The 17,514-nt window shown below is 43.0% G+C and overlaps 1 protein-coding gene across 1 annotated transcript in view; it reads right to left on the minus strand.

Annotated features, from left to right (window-relative positions):
- Positions 1-17,514, minus strand: part of PLEKHG7 (pleckstrin homology and RhoGEF domain containing G7) — an 81,315-nt gene that overhangs the window by 6,112 nt on the left and 57,689 nt on the right. Inside the window, 8 exon segments of the mRNA XM_053743513.1 lie at positions 2-117; positions 4,966-5,043; positions 6,414-6,417; positions 10,889-10,982; positions 11,318-11,430; positions 13,770-13,822; positions 13,824-13,874; positions 13,876-13,940. Of these exon segments, the coding sequence (XP_053599488.1) occupies positions 2-117; positions 4,966-5,043; positions 6,414-6,417; positions 10,889-10,982; positions 11,318-11,430; positions 13,770-13,822; positions 13,824-13,874; positions 13,876-13,940 (574 nt within the window).

The following is a 17,514-nucleotide window of genomic DNA, read 5'->3' on the forward strand; positions in this document are numbered from 1 at the left end:
CTGACGACCAAGCTGTGGAGAGGAATGGGCTGATCAAGCACCGTCCATGAGCCACCCTCTGTGATTACTGTTTGCAGCTCACGAGTGAGTGAAGGACACATTAAACTGGGTCCAAGCCTCCAAATTTCTGAAATTAAGGAGGAAAATAATGCAGTAAGTAGGAAATAATTATTGAGGCACATACTTAGAGTACGTCCATAAGTAAATTGATTTTTGGAAACAACTGCTCAAAACCCAGATTAGTATTCTTTCTAGATGTTGAAAAGGATTTCCAAAGTACATAGTGATTTAAAAGTGTAGTAGTTTTTTTTAATTCAACATAGTATTGGAAGTCCTAGCCACAGCAATCAGACAAGCAAAAGAAACAAAAGGTATCTAAACTGGAAGAGAAGAAATAAAACTGTCACTCTATGTAGACAAGATGATGCTATATGTAGAAGACCCTAATGACTCCACACAAAACTACTTAAACTGATCATCAGATTCAGCAAGGTAGCAGGATACAAGATTAACATTCAGAAAGTGGTTGCCATTTCTATATACTAACAATGAATGTTAGAAAAATAATACAAAAATACCTTTTAAAATCACACTCAAAAAAATTAAATACGTAGGAATAAACCTGTCCAAGGAGATGAAAGACTTACATGCTGAGAACTATAAAACATTAATCAAGGAAGTTAAAGAGGATTCAAAGAAATGGCAAGATATCCCATGCTCCTGGACTGGAAAAATTAACATCATCAAAATGGGCACATGACCCAAAGCAATCTACAGATTCAATGCATTCCCTATCAAATTACCCATGATATTTTTCAGAGAACTAGAACAAACAATCCAAAACTTTATATGGAACCATAAAAGACCAAGAACTGACAAAGAAATCCTTAGGGGGGGAAAAAAAAAGCAGGAACAGAACTCTCCCAGACTTCAGACAATATTACAAAGCCACAGTCATCAAGAAGGTGTGGTACTGGTACAAAAGGAAACATACAGACCAGCTGGACAGAATAGAGAAGCCAGAAATAAACCCAGACACCTATGGTCAATTAATCTTCGACAAAGGCAGCAAGAATATAAAATGGGAAAAAGACAGTCCTTTTAGCAAGTGGTGCTGGAAAACTGGACAGCTGCATGGAAATCAATGAAACTGGAACATACCCTCACACCATGTACAAAAATAAACTCAAAATGGCTAATAGACTTAAACGTAAGACAAGACACCATCAAACTCCTAGAAGAGAACATAGGCAAAACATTCTCTGACATCAACCTTACAGATGTTTTCTCTGGTCTCTCAAGGCAACAGAAGTAAAAGCAAAAATAAACCAATGGGACCTAGTCAAACTGACAAGCTTTTGCACAGCAAAGGAAACCAAAAAGCGCACAAAAAGACAACTGACAGAATGGGAGAAAATAGTTTCAAATGTTGCAACTGACAAGGGCTTAATCTCTAGAATATATAAGCAACTTACATAATTCAACAGCAAAAAAGCCAACAACCCAATTGAAAAATGGGCAAAAGACTGAAAAGACATTTTTCCAAGGAAGATGTATAGATGGCCAACAAGCACATGAAAAAATGCTTGACATCATATTAGAGAAATGCAAATCAAAGCTACTATGAGGTACCACCTGACACCAGTCAGAATGGCCATTATTAGTAAGTCCACAAATAACAAATGCTGGAAGGAGTATGGAGAAAAGGGAACCCTCCTGCACTGTTGGTGGGAATGTAAGCTGGTACAACCACTATGGAGATCAGTAAGGAAATACCTTAGCAATCTATACATAGAACTACCATATGACCCAGCAATCCCACTCTTGGGCATATATCCGGACAAAACTTTCCTTAAAAAATACACATGCACCCGCATATTCACTGCAGCACTATTCACAATAGCCAAGACATGGAAACAACCCAAATGTCCATCGACAGATGATTGGATTAAGAAGATATGGTATATATACACAATGGAATACTACTCAGCCATAAAAAAGAACAAAGTAATGCCATTTGCAGCAACATGGATGGAACTAGAGACTCTCATGCTGAGTGAAGTAAGTCAGAAAGAGAAAGACAAGTATCATGTGATATCACTTATATCTGAAATCTAATATATGGCACAAATGAACCTTTCCACAGAAAAGAAAATAATGGACTTGGAGAACAGACTTATGGTTGCCAAGGGGAAGGGGGAGGGAGCGGGATGGACTGGGAGTTTGGGGTTAATAGATGCAAACAATATATTGCATTTGGAGTGGACAAGCAATGAGATTCTGTTGTATGGCAGCACAGGAAACTGTATCTAGTCACTTATGATGGAACATGATGGAGGATAATGTAAGAAAAAGAATGTATATATATGTATGACTGGGTCACTTTTCTGTACAATATAAATTGACAGAACACTGTAAATCAACTATAATGGAGACAATAAAAATCTTTAAAAAAAGAAGGTGTGGTACATATAAACAATGGACTACTACTCAGCCATAAAGAGAACAAAACTCAGCCATAAAAAAAAAAAAATGCCATTTGCAGCAACATGGCTGGAACTAAAGACTCAAACTAAGGGAAGTAACTAGAAACTTGCGTACTAAGTGAAGTAAGTCAGAAAGAGAAAGACAAATACCATATGATATCACTTGTATTTGGAATCTAATACATGGCACAAATGAACCTATCTACAGAAAAGAAACAAACTCATGGACATGGAGAACAGACATGTGGCTGCTGAGGTGACAGGGGAGGGAGTGGGATGGACTGGGAGTTTGGGGTTAGTAGATGCAAACTATTGCATTTGGAGAGGATAAGCAATGAGATCCTGCTATAACGTGAGGAAAAAGAATTATGCATGTGTATGACTGGGTCATGCTGCTGTACAGCAGAAACTGACAGAACACTGTAAATCAACAATAATTTAAAAAAAGGCAAAAAAAAAAAAAAAGCTCAGTGTTTTGGATCCCCAGGTTTAATTACCAGAATAAATAAAGGATAACGTCCATAACTAAGAAACATTTAACTGACGATCAGACCACAGGAAGCTCTTTATTTCCAGTATTCCTCTACGGTACAGAGTTAAATGAACGAGAAAGAGGAGACTCATCCTGGCCAACTCTGTCCATGAGATCTTATGCTCTACAATTTGTAAATTAACTGAAATTATTTTGAAATATCTAATATGCTGATTTTTTTAAAAAAGGGTATAAATTTTGGGATATACATGACACACTTTGTGCATTAAATAGCAAAGAGAAATTTACAACAGAAAACAGTTTAAAACACCCAATGTCTTCTCTGGGTGATTATTTTTGCTTGTGTGAAGTCAATAAAAATCCCCAGATATAACAGCCAGAGGCATTTAAAACAGGTAACATTCCTTACTCTGGAACCAAGTCACGAAGCATGAATCTAGATGTTATCTTATAATACGGTCAATAATGGGGTGCCATTAATCGAGGGGCTCTGTTTTGTGCCATTATGTAAAGAGAAGGTAAGATGTGCTGAACACCAGGTTTTTGAAGGGGACAGACATTTTTCAGAGCCTGAGTTGTTCAGACACACTAGTCTGGGCAGCTAAAAATAGGAGGCCATCCAAGTTCCCAAACTGCGACTCTTAATATTCTCCAACATTCGTTCTGTCCTCAACCATTAATCGACTATTCACAGATTGATGAATGAGTGTCTATTTTACTGCTTAAAGATCCATAAATTATTTAGCTCAACTAACCAACATGCCATCTAAAAGCTTAGTTATTAAAAGATGGCAAAGATCTAGTCTCAGGATCTTCTACCTGTGAAGGCTAGTCATTTAGTCAAGAAATGAGTGGGTGAGAACATTAGGTATCTCTCATGGCCAAAGGCATATTGCAGCACCTCTTCTCACCTCTCAGGGCAGGTATCCAACAGCTGAGGAGGAGGCCCCTTCCTGAAACCAGTCAGGGAACAGACTGTGAAAGGGCAGATTCGACAGACAGCCTTTGGTGGACCTGGAGACCCATGGCTGAATGGGAAATAAAACCACTAACGGTAACCATTAATAAGTAAGGGGAAAAAAAATCCCTGTTCTTAGAAGAAATGCTGTGGCTGTAGCCCCTGGTGACTCATTTTTTTCTGGGATGCCAGCTGCACATTTGCTTGGTTTCCACAGTTTTTTTATTTTTTAATTTTTTTTGGCTTTCTGTCTTTTCTTGGGCTACACCCACGGCATGTGGAGGTTCCCAGGCTAGGGGTCCAATTCGAGCTGCAGCCACCAGCCTACACCAGAGCCGCAGCAACATGGGATCTGAGTCGCGTCTGTGACCTACACCACAGCTCACGGCAACGCCAGATCCTTAACCCACTGAGCGAGGCCAGGGACCGAACCTGCATCCTCATGGTTCCTAGTCAGATTTGTTAACCACTGAGCCACGACGGGAACTCTGGTTTCCACAGTTCTTAATTACAGGTGGAGACTGAGAGAGCAGGGCTCCTTCCCACCCACAGTCCCCAGATCATGATTTTTCAGGAAGGAAGTGAGCTTTCCAATAGAAACGGGTGGTAGGTATCACCTCGGTCGGCACTTGGCAGCAGATGGTTCAGAGAGGCCCCTGCTCTGGCAGCTTCTGCTGTGCTGGGCGATTTGCATGAGGAAAAAAGGCCAATGTGGACAAGAGTATCTTAATTTCATTTGCTGACGCAGGTACCAAGTCCTGTAACATCTGGGACTTACCTCAGAAGTATCAAAACTAAGGCATTCTAAAAACATACATACCTTCTGACGTCCTTAAGAAATGGGACCAGCTTTTGTGACGGCTGTTTTTTAGTTCAGAGCTCTCTGACTGAAAAAGCCAGTATTTTATAATGCCTCCATTTCTAGAGGGTAAAATCCAATTTGATGCCTAAGAATCTTTTCTTTTTAACTCAATTTATTCAGAAATATTTCTAAACTCATTTCGCAGACTCACTTGGAAAGAAGTGACTGTATTTTACCTTGTTGTGCTTAGTTTCCTAAGAGGAAATCATTAGATAGAAACAGATAAACATCGAGGAATCTTGTGCTGAGGAAAGAAAGATGAATTTGGGGCTGGAAATAGTAAGCAGAAGGGTTTTAAAAAACAAAAAAACCAAAGAATCCCTTAGAAAAGAACATAGGCAGGGGATCAGGGCAGACAGGCCTACAGTTCAGGGGGCTCTAATCATGTGGTTCAGAAAACTGCATCATGGTTGAACTGATTTCTCCTCAAAGCAGGGACCTGATGCGAGTCCATGCTTCCAACTTTTTTCCCCAAGCCATGTCTGCAACCTAACCACAGCTCATGGCAATGCTGGATCCTTAACTCACTGAGTGGGGCCATGGATCGAACCTGCGTCCTCATGGACACCAGTCGGCTTCGTTACCACTGAGCCACAATGGGAACTCCCATGTTTCCAACCTTAAAGACATTGTATTTGTGATGCTTTTCATGTGCATCTAAGATAACGTGAATGATGGAGCTCCCGTCATGGCTCAGTGGAAACAATCTGACTAGCATCCATGAGGACACAGGTTCGATCTCTGGCCTCACTCAGTGGGCCAGAGATCCGATGTTGCCTTTAGCTGTGGTGTAGGTCACAGACACGGCTCAGATCTGATGTTGCTGTGGCTGGGATGTAGGCCAGCGGCTAGCTACAGCTCCGATCCGACCCCTAGCCTGGGAACCACCATATGCTGCTGGTGTAGCCCTAAAGAGACAAAAAAAAAAAAAAAAAAGGTAACTTGAATGGTATTTGCAGTGGTTTCAACTAAGCCTAGGGCACATCTGTTGACTAAAAGAACTCCAGCATTTTTGCCTCTTGACTCATCTGGGTGGTCATTGGCAAAGGTATACATTAACTAGAAAAAAGGCCCTTTGCCAGTGCTGGGGACTGAAGTGCATCTCCCTCCAGTTCTCTGTGGAAGCCCTAACCTCCCATTGTGAAGGCCTGGAGTAAGGAATTAGGATTAAATGAAGGCATAAGGATGGACCCTGACCCGACAGTGCTAGGGTCATCCCACAAGGACACACCAGAGCTGTGTTTCTGCCACGCGTGGACGCCAAGGAGGGGGCCGTCTGCAAACCCGAGAGAGAGCTCTCACCTGAAAGTGAATCTGCCTGAAACGTAATCCTGGACTTTGAGCCTCGAGAACTGTGAGAAATAAATGCCTGTTGTTTAAGCCACCCAGGCTGTGCTATTCGTCTTGGCAGCCCTGACTAAGACAGTCATTAAAACAGTCGGTTTCTCAAGTTTTACAACGTGTCTACAGAGGTTTAAATAGTCTTCATGCAGCTTTATAGTTTCAAGCGCTTCTAGTATTGCTTTTGATAATAACTTAAAGCAAAGAGGCTTTTTCTACTTTTCCCTAAGAAGGGGAGAGAAGAGAAACCAAATATTAGAATGAGTAGTTCACCTCTCTAACGCCATCTCTTAGAAAAAGAAATGGTTCAACTTAAAAGAATTGAGAGGGAAGGCACTCCTTTCAGAGGGGAAGGTGTCAGGCACTTAAATAAAGAAAAATAAGTAAATATATTTATTATTCTATTTTTTCATATTATTCTAGAAGTTTTTTCTCATTACTTTTACTCCCTGGAAATGAGGTGTCTAAGATTAAATTAATAGATAAAAATATCTAGGACTCATTTCTAGCCCCTCTCTTTAAAGATTAGAGGAAAGATACTTTCTGTATCGGTATAGAAGAGAAATTAGACATTTTACTCAGCCTTGAATTGTCCCTGAACAGTTTTTTTAAAAAATGTATTCCTCTCCATTGCTACTAGAAACTTTGCTTTTCACAAACTGGGCTGTGGCAGAGACAGCTGGTTGTCCCTCCAAAACCATCGCCCCTCCTTTTGCGGTAATGAAATTTCCGTGTTTTAGTGGGTAGATGCTCCCTGTGAATAAACACATCTTCCAGGTTTCCTGGTCACTACCTATGACCAAGTGACGAGATCCTGAGCAGTGGGCCATGAGCTAGAATGCCAACACACTGGTGGCTTGTCTTGGGGCCAAAGAAGAAAGCAGTGCTCAAGGACAGCAGAGCACCCGGACACAGGAAGCCTGGATCTCTTACGCTTCAGGGAAGGGAGCTGTCACACAGCTCAGAGTTTTACGGAGAGAAAGAAACCTGTCTGCATCCAATAGCTGACTCATATCCTAATGAACACAGAGCATGAGGAGTGACCGGGAAGTCCGGTCCGCATCAGACCTTTGAGACCTGCTAAACACGGCTCCCACCCCTGTCCCTCTTACCCGAACGAGGTGGACGACCGCTGTCAAAACGACAGCTCTGTTTCCTCCTTCTAACGTGAAGTACTGTAACCAACAGGTATCTTCTAGGACACCTTCTAGGACATGTTCCATGTCTCAGACTTCATTCTGGGAAATGGTGACTATTTTAGCTACCATGTATGGAGGCCCTGGTTTTCCATCAAACTGCCAACAAATACTGAGCACCTACTATACACAGACGATTACGATAGAATCTCTGTCTTCAGAGAGGTTTAATTCTCGTGAGGGTAGACACATAATACATAAACAAGATTTAAGACAAATTCAAGAACTGACAGTGCTAAAAAGTAAATATGGGAATATGAAAAAGTATGAATGAGGAGAAAGGTTATAAAAATAAAGTCAGACTATATTTATCATCCTAGGAGTCTGAAGCTAAGTGCCACACAACCAGGTTTTTTGTTTGTTTTTTTCGTTTTTTGACTATGCTTACAGCATGCAGAAGTTCCTGGGCCAGGGATCAAACCCGAGCCACCGAAGTGACAAGTCAGGTCCTTAACCCGCTGAGCCACCAGGGAACTCTGAAAACTTGTACAGGTCTAACTAGACTAGATCTTTATGTTTTCCTCATAGAATCTGGATGGTGGGGCTTTCACCACACTCCTAGGAAACACAGCAGCATTCCTGACTTATTCCTGTTCTGCAGCAGCCCACACAATGTGTGTTCTTTAGGTGCTACAATGTCTGGGCCATCACATGCATCTCAACCTTGCTCATTTTCCTACTTAGAAATACCAGTCTTTGGGGAGTAATGCATTTGTGACAAGTGTGTGGGCATGAATTCCAACGAGGAGCTGGTTATAACCAGCCTAAAAGTAATAAAAACGTACACCTTCTGAGGGTGAGAAAACGCACTTCTTTCAACACTACAGTTTTTAAGGCTGGAAAAAACTGCCCCTATCATCAACAACATTAGCAGAAGAGATGAAGGGAATGTAAACCTTCTCCGAAGCCCACAACTGGTGCCAGATCCCTAATTCCTGGTCCGATGCTTTCTCCATTCAAATGATGCCCCTACCACACCTCTGTGTCAACTTGGAGTTAAAGTCCCAGGGACTTTAAACTTGATTCGACACTACTATGTGACACCTCCCTCCCTGATGAAATCAAAACGCCTACGCTGTCAAACAGGTCCTGTTGTGTGTGATGTTTAGGGAGGTCCAACCCATTCCACCCCATCTGATGCTACGAGAAACCTCTCCTGAGAAGCTAGGCTGATCCATAAGGACCCCTGCTTAGATCAGTCTCCCATCCATGCTTCCATGACAAGCACCCCCTCACATGACGTATGACGGCACATCTGAAGTGGCCTTTTGTCTTTTTAGGGCCGCACCTGCAGCATATGGAGGTTCCCAGGCTAGGTAGGGGTCTAATCAGAGCTGTAGCCACCGCAATGCCAGATCTGGGCTGTGTCTTCGACCTACACCACAGCTCATGGCAAGGCCGGATCCTTAACCCACTGAGCAAAGCCAGGGGTCAAACCTGCAAGCTCACGGTTTCTAGTCGGATTCATTTCCTTTGCGCCACAACGGGAACTCCTGAAGTGGCTTTTCACCAAGAGACATTTTACAGTCATGAGGTCATGTTCTCCAGCTTCTACGTGGCCTCGCATCATGTCCACACCTGAACCCCAAAACTGACTCCGTGACCCACTCCCTCTGCCACCTCAGCGTTACCCACCACCTTTCAGGTGGATAGATAACCACACTTAAAGGCACTTCCACCCATTTCCTTTTCATCCACTTCATTAATCTTAAAGTCTCACCTGTTTTTACCTGTGAAACTGCTCTCACATTTATCCTTTTCGATCCATGCCCATTTCTAACATTTTAGGATAGGCTAGGGCATCTCAGAATGTTGGGAAACTGGTGGACAGAAGGAAGAGGTGAAATAACATCTCTGACAATGCCAGGTGGAGGTCAGTTTTGGAGGGGAAGGCACATGTCTGCACACAGAACTGTTTTGCTTCATTACTTTTCAATTTGGGTTGCAGTTGGCTTTGCCACTATGATATAATTTTTTTTAAAATCTTAAATAGCATCAAAGAAAAGGTAACATTGTTATCTTTCCAAATGAAAGTGGGAGGAGTGGTCCACAGGTGGGGATGGTTGAAAAACAGGCCTTCTCACCCCCCTCTGCCTCTCCGTGGCACCTCGGGCTGGCCTCTCTGCTTTGGTCTCCTCTATGCTGTTTTGCGCACTGCTTCCCGTAACTCTTTCTTCAACACGCTTTGAAGCCTGTCATGTCCCCGTCTGAGAACCCTTCTTGTTGCCTATTTCCTGGCTGGGGCCCTCTGGCTTCCAAGGCAGTTGCTGTGACTCTGGAAGCCTGCTATGTGAGGCAGCCTAGTTTGGGTCTGAAGGATGCCATTACCTTGCCAACTGGCCTGGGCATGATATGGAACCTCCCTGAGCCTCAGCTGTCTCACCTGTGACATGAGATTAAATGTAACTGCTCTGCATAACCCACTGGAAGGAGAAAATGCGTGAAAACGCTGGGCAGGTCTATCTTCCCAAGTTGGCAGCTGCCAGTGGGGGTTCTGTCCCAACCTGACATCGAGTGCTACCCCTGAAATAGAGCGGATCTCGACAGATGCGTACTGAATAAGGAGTTATTGCCTGGCACCCCCCACCCCTGACAAGATCTCAGGTGACCAAAAAAAGGCCATCCTACATCTCACAGGGGTTCAGTTGCTGCTCGATGGCGATTCTGTGAATGAATGCAAATCTTATTTTAGTCAGACAGCCCTTTCTGAGCATAATATTTACTAAGCATGGACTCCCTGCCAACCGTTCTTTCCAGTGCTTATCTGTCCATTAGGTCGTTTGATCCTCACAACAAAGGGGGGAAAAGTGCAGTGTGGGGAGACGGCTGTCGGTGGCCCAAGATGACCCAGGCAGGAAAGGCCGAGCTGGGAGGGAGCCCGGGAGGCAGCCTCCTCACCGCCTGCTGTGAGCCTGGGCTCTCAGGTGGCTTCTGCCTCCAGACCTTTTCTCTTGTTGTGCTTTTCATCCAGGAGGTCCTTCCTCTTAGCTACATCTCTCCATCCTCCCAAAACCCACCTCAAATCCCCTGGGCCACATGAAGCCTTTCCAGGCTTCTCCAGCATCAGACTCTCTCCTCAGGTCTGCTCATTATGGCAGAGCTTCCCAACGAGAGGGAAAGTGTTCTGCAGAAATCTGAGTTTCTATCCTTCAACAGTACCTACTCCACACAACATGGGTTATATCACAGGATCTCAGTCAACAATGAAAGTATGACCGCCCAGCTCACTGGAGGAGTAAAATGCTGCTAAGAGCTGACACTGTTTCCTAAACTCCAGACCTTGAGCTAAGCTCTTCACGTATGTTTCCTCACTTTAACAACCACCTTCTGAGGTCGAGGTAGTGATTCCATTCTAGAGAGAGAAAGGGGAGGGCATGTTAGGTGGTCTCTGATCAAGCTGGAGTCTGCAGGACCCCGACAGGATGGCCCGATTCATATCTTCTGTAATCCTGGCCACAGGTAAACACAACTCCTGCCACCCTTCTATCAGCATCGGCCAGACAACTTATGAGGAGCAAAGACGCTGGGTTTGTAAAGCAAATGGCTATTTACCTTCGAGAGTTCATTTGCCTTTGCAGAGAAGGTGTCTGGTGGTTGGTGACACGATGTTTTTTGCCATGTGTTCTTTTAAAATGTGCTTCAGGCACTTGCAAAACAAGGGATAAAATAAAAAAAGATTAGTTGTTAGTGACTGGAAAACAGCATGTTCCAGAAGGTGAAACAACCTACTCTGTCTAGAAAGGTGAGGACGTTTGGAAATGCCAGCAAATGGATGTGAGCATGGGGAAGAATGGGAAAACCTCTCAGAGGACCACCCTGGCAAGACATGATGATGCCAGCCCCACCCCCCCACAGACACAATGCCGTGTGGATGAAGGCTTAACTTCTTGCTCATAAAGTAAGATTTATTATTCAGGGTATTTCCAGCTGAATACCAAACTTCTGAAAAAGGACAGAAGTTCTAAGTGATCTCTGCTGTACCTCTGGAATAAAAAACCTTTTCTCTCTACTCCAAAGTGGAGGCCACACTACAATCTCCTGTAGTCTGCATTTTTCAAAACCATTGAGCTACTTCACGTTTCCTTCAAGAGCCCCTGAAAGATAAAGATACATCAAAGTATTTTGAAATGCATGAGACATCACAGCATAAAATTTAACCAAGATCCACCGAATCATTTAGACACAATGACCGGCCTTGGAGCCAAACCATATCTTAGGTTCAATGAATTTATAGGGGCTCTTGCAGTTCTCAGATAAAAATGTTAAGACAGTTGTATTTGCAAGACAGAAAAGGGAGATTCCATTTAAGAATTGTAGATATTCCAAAAGAGACAGGAACAAAACAGTAAGAGAAGGAGTGGGATGGATTGGGAATTTGGGGTTAAGAGATGCAAACTCTTGCCTTTGGAATGGATAAGCAATGAGATGCTGCTGTATGGTACTGGGAACTGTATCTAGTCACTTACGATAGAGCATGATAATGTGAGAAAAAAGAATGTATATATGTATGTGTGACTAGGTCACCTTGCTGCATAGTAGAAAATTGACAAAACCAGCTATAATGGAAAAAAATAAAAATCATTAAAAAAAAAAAATAAACATTTTCTAACAACATATTGCTATATAAGTTTTGAAATGGTTTTTGGAGCATGGGGGTGGGGGCAAGTCTTAAGCCCACAGAATCGCATGGTTAGGGAATCCTTGAGAAATCACCATCTTTAAGCTCAGAGACGTGGAGGGAGGCATAGGGATCTCTTTCCCCAACAATGAGAATTGGTATTTATTGAGAAATTCCTAGAAGAGATGTTATTACCTCACTCACAAACCTATCAGAATGAGTAATAATCATCAATGTTACTTAAAAAGTTTAAAAAAGTCTGTCTTTAATTGAATTTTTGCCTTATTCACTTGCTAAGCTGAATTCTAGTTTCTTGGGTTATTTTAGAATTTGAAAAAAAAATTTTTAAAGGAAAAAAATTCCCAAATGAACAGTCATTTTACTTTACTTTTATTTTTCTTCTTTTTAGGACTGTACCTGTGGCATATGGAAGTTCCCAGGCTATGGGTCAAATCAGAGCTACAGCTGCCGGCCTATGCCACAGCCACACAGGATCAGAGCCACATCTGTGCTATACATACACCACAGCTCATGGCAACGCCAGATCCTTAACCCACTGAGCAAGGCCAGGGATCAAACCTGCATCCTCCTGGATTCCCATCTGGTTCTTAACCTGCTCAGTCATGACAGCAACTCCAAGAGCAGTCATTTTACTTTTAAATTTGCAAAGAAAAATATACATCATTCTGTACAGTTGATAATCATCAATCTGAACTGTCCCCTTTTGATGCTTCCCACGAAATCTTGGTTTATGGACATACATCATGGACTTCCTTATTTGAATTTGATTATAGAGCCACCCAAGTAAACATCAGTCAGCACAGGCTTGCTCTTTTCCTATTCCCAAACTTCAGTTTTGAAGATTGCAATTGGCATTATATTTAAATTAGCCCTGCATTTCCATCTACCCAGAGAAAACCACGACTCACAAAGACACATGTACTCCGATGTTCATTGCAGCACTATTTACAATAGCCAAGACATGGAAACAACCTAAATGTCCATCGACAGAGGAGTGGATCCAGAAGATGTGGTACATATACACAATGGAATATTACTCAGCCATTAAAAAGAACGAAATACCAGCATTTTTAGCAACATGGATGGACCTAGAAACTATCATGCTAAGTGAAGTCAGCTGTACAATGAGACACCAACATCAAATGCTTTCACTGACATGTGGAATCTGAAAAAAGGACAGAAGGACCTTCTTTGCAGAACAGATGCTGACTCACAGACATTGAAAAACTTATGGTCTCCGGAGGAGACAGTTTGGGGGGTGGGGGAATGTGCCTGGGCTATGGGATGGAAATCCTGTGAAATCAGATTGTTATGATCATTATACAACTACAGATGTGATAAATTCATTTGAGTAATAAAAAAAAATGAAAAAAAAAAATAAATTAGCCCTGCATTTCAGTTACCTAAAAAAAATGAGAGACGCTAATTTATCCTCTGGAAAGGTTTCCCATGGTGTTTATTCCCACTTGCTTTGTGTGTGGGTTCAGTATGGATGTTAAAAACAAAGTGCCTTCATCATCTGGGAGGCAGAACTTTTCCTGCCTGATCTCACATCTGCGAGCCCTGGAGAGAGAGCCCCGTCCTGCATGACCTTGGAGTTCTCACAGGGTTCACCCATTGTTTTCAGTGTGTTTGATTTACAATGCACTTAAACCTGACTCCACGTTGACCTCAAGCCAATGGACTTACCTCCTATGAATGAAAGCCCAGAACGTTCCCAGGAGCCACAGGGCCCCCCAACTCTTTGATTAAAGTTGATACTGCAGCTCTTAGTCTCTCATCTCAGGAACTTACAGACTGACTTTTCCACCTTCTCCTTGATGAAGCAGATAATGATTTTCCCAGTAGTCTGTACTCCTTTTCCAGACTTTCTTTGGCAACAGGGGTATCAATTTGGCCTACGCAGGGGGCCACTAGCAGCTCAGGCATGTGAAGCTGTCTGCACTGTTCATTTTGCTCACACCACTGAGGAAGGCAAGAGCCGGTATACCAGAACACTGCTTCTCCTCTCAAGGTACTGACAAGTCTGGACATAAGAGACCCACTGAGATATCATTCGGTAATGGCATGACCCACCTATGATGTTGCTGGTAAAATGTATAAGCTGGGGACTAGACTTTCCTTTTGAAAACTCCATATTAAACTGTCTTTGACAAGCATCCATCTAACAGTGTCAAATTCAGGTCTGAAGTGGTTAGGAAATATTATTGAATGTTACTAAAATGAAACGATTTTTCTTCAGATGTCTTATCTCCCCAGAAATGGTGATGAAGGCGGAAGTCGTCAACATCACCCACCACACTGTCCCTCAACGGAGCTGAACAGGAAAACTGATGTCAAGATTCGAATGCACAGAAAAAGTGTGGATTTTGTTAAATCCTCTAGAAATTGCATGTTCCATCCGTGGTCAGAAGCTCTATTAATATACACACTGCAGCTCTGTTGACCCCTCCCACTGCCGTCTCCTTTTCCCTGGCCCTCAGGGGAGATTTCTGGTTTTGCCAACTCTGCTTCCACCCTTGCTGCAATGCCATTAGAATTGAGAATTAACACTGGATGAGGAAAAAAGAAAAGAAAGGGTTTTTACTTGTTGAATCAGGTCCCTGATTCTCCTTTGTTGCAGGGAGTTGGGATAACAAAGAGAAAATGAAAGTAGAAGCTCAAGAGACTAAATTGATCTACATGATATAGAAAAAAGAGGGGAGAGGAGAGGGAAACAGACAACTGTCAACAGGGAGAGTCTGCTGAAAGAGGCAGCTGCAGGTGTACACAGAACAGGGGAGGCATGAAAAGAAATTTTAGCAAGTACTGCTATGAGTTATACAATGGATTTCCATAAATGATATCTGAGAAACGTAAGTAAACATGAAAACAGCTCTTACATTTGTTTCATCTGCTGGTCTGTTTCTCTGAATGCCACTCTGAACTTGAGGGGCCCCAGCTTTTGTGTAGATGACACATGACACCTGGAGCCAGGTCTGTGGTTAGTGTACACACAGGTACATAAAAAAGTATTACTAAAGGCTGTGTTCACGTCCTCTTCTCTCCCCCACTCTGCTCTCACCATATCTGTCCTAAGTTCAACTCTAAATGGATCATACCACCCTTACACTAGGTATTTTCCTTTAAATTTATTTTTTATTAAAGTATAGTTGACTTAGAATATTGCGCTAATTTCTGCAAAGCGACACACACACACACACACACACACACACATTCCTTTTCATATATTATCTTTCATCATGATCTATACCAGGAGATTAGATTATGGTTCCACATGCTACACAGTAGGGTCTCACTGCATATCCTTCTAAATGTAATAGTTTGTATCTACTAACCCCAAACTCTCAGTCCATCCCCCCACCCTTGGCAACCACAAATCTGTTCTCTATGTCTACGAGTCTATTTCTGTTTTGCAGACAGGTTCATTTATGCCATATTTAAATTCCACATATAAGTGGTATGATATGCTATTTATCCTCTTTCTGACTTATTTCACTTGGTATGAGAATCTCTAGTTGCATCCATGTTGCTGCAAATGGCTTGCCATTTTTTTTTTTACCGGCTATGTGGTATTCCATTGCATATATATTTAATAAATAAATAAAATATATAAATATTTTCCTTACTGCAGGCTCTCAAGTCTCCCCTCTTTCTCAGTCCTGGCACAGGTTAAGTACTTCACGCCACAACCCAGACTCTCAAGACCGGCCTCAGGTGGGTCAAGGTGCAGTTGGTCCCACTATCGGCAAGTTCTGCATCATCAAATTCAACCAGCTGTAAAATGAAAATATCTGGGGAAAAATTCCAGAAAGTTTAAAAATTTGCTACACACCAGCAAAAATTTACAATAGCATTTACCTTGTATTTACAGTATTTACAGAGCGTTTACCTTTTATACATATAAGTAACCCAGCGATGAGTTAAAAGTATACAGGAGGATGGGTGTAGGTTTTATGTAAATACTACACCATTTTCTGTGAGGGACTTGAGCATCCAAGGATTTTGGGATGTGTGGGGTCCTGGAACAAATCCCCTGTGGCTACCAAGGGGCAAGTGTACACTGTGGAAGGTTCCCTCTGCTTCCCCAAAGATAGTGTCCTCCAACTTTTGCCCGGGTGTCAGTCAGCCCTTGCGTTTAGGACACAGGTACAACTGGCTCAGACTTCCAACAAGTCTGGAACCTTCCTTATTTAGATATTTACAAAGATACTCTGATTCTAATGGCCTCTTTTGGCCCCTGGATCCTGTTTGAATACACTGTTCCTTCTCTGAACAGCATGGGCCAAATACCAAACTGAGCACTTTGGTTGGTTTCCTGTGTTGGTTTCCACTGTGAACCCACTCATGCCAAATGCTTTATGAATATGTGTGTTTATTTTACTGAAGATTTCAGATTGGGGCGGGGGCATATACACAGCCACCACCACTTACCCCATTTTGCCATTTTCTTATTTGAAACTAGAGAGCTCTTTCTTTCTTTTCCCCCTCCAACTTTCTGCCTTTTCTCTCCCAGCCTCATGCATCTTAATTTACCCTTGTCTTTCATTGCTTGCCCAGGTCCTGAGGAAGGGGGTTGTGTTACCCTCACCCAGTTGCAGCTTTATCAAAGAATCCCCTTTAAAAACACCGAGGGGTCTTCCTATGGGAATTCTGCTGGACGTGGTCCTTCCCACTTTCCCACCTACAGATGGCAAGTCAGAAAGTGAGCCCAGGGGTGCCTGGAGGAAGGAGCTCTACAGGCCAGGCTTCAAGGCTGAGAGACCACTTCCCTTCCCTGCATCTCAGAGTCCTCTCCTGTAAAATGGGGAGTCCTAGATGACCTTCCAGTTCTCAGCCAGCTCTAAGTGGCTGTGACTGTCACTGGGGCTGGAAGGGATGGAGAAGAAAGGGGGGAGTGCAGATGCGGAAAATCTGGGAGTGGGAACAAGGGGAAAGAGGGTGGAGAGGCCACAGGAGGTGGGCTTAGGGGCTGATTTCCATGCTCGGTCTCTGGCGGTAGCCTCACCTGCTGGCCTTGTGGGAGGCTGAGGAGCTCTAGCATCTGACGCCTCAGCAGCAATTAGGGATTTCCTCAAAACACAAATCCATGGGCCACGGCTCCAAGTTTCCATGCTGTAGGGAATAACTCTGGCTGCCAGCACAGTATTCGGGGTAAATGTAAAAATACCTAATCTCCCCCAGGTATCAATCAGAAAGGAAACATCAGTGGTAAATAATTTAGACAAAGATCCAGGCAGAGATACCTGAAGCTTCTGGAAGGTTTCAGAAGAGCAAAAAAAGAGGTGTGATAATTTTTAAACTAAAACTGTTTTTCTTTTTTTCTTTTTTCTTTTTTTTTTGTCTTTTTGCTATTTCTTGGGCCGCCCCTGTGGCATATGGAGGTTCCCAGGCTAGGGGTCGAATCGGAGCTGTAGCCACCAGCCTGCGCCAGAGCCACAGCAACGCAGGATCCGAGCCGAGTCTGCAACCTACACCACAGCTCACGGCAATGCCGGATCGTTAACCCACTGAGCAAGGCCAGGGACCGAACCCGCAA

Source organism: Phacochoerus africanus, chromosome 7 (assembly GCF_016906955.1).
Source record: "Phacochoerus africanus isolate WHEZ1 chromosome 7, ROS_Pafr_v1, whole genome shotgun sequence".
In the NCBI taxonomy this organism is placed as follows: Eukaryota; Metazoa; Chordata; class Mammalia; order Artiodactyla; family Suidae; genus Phacochoerus; species Phacochoerus africanus.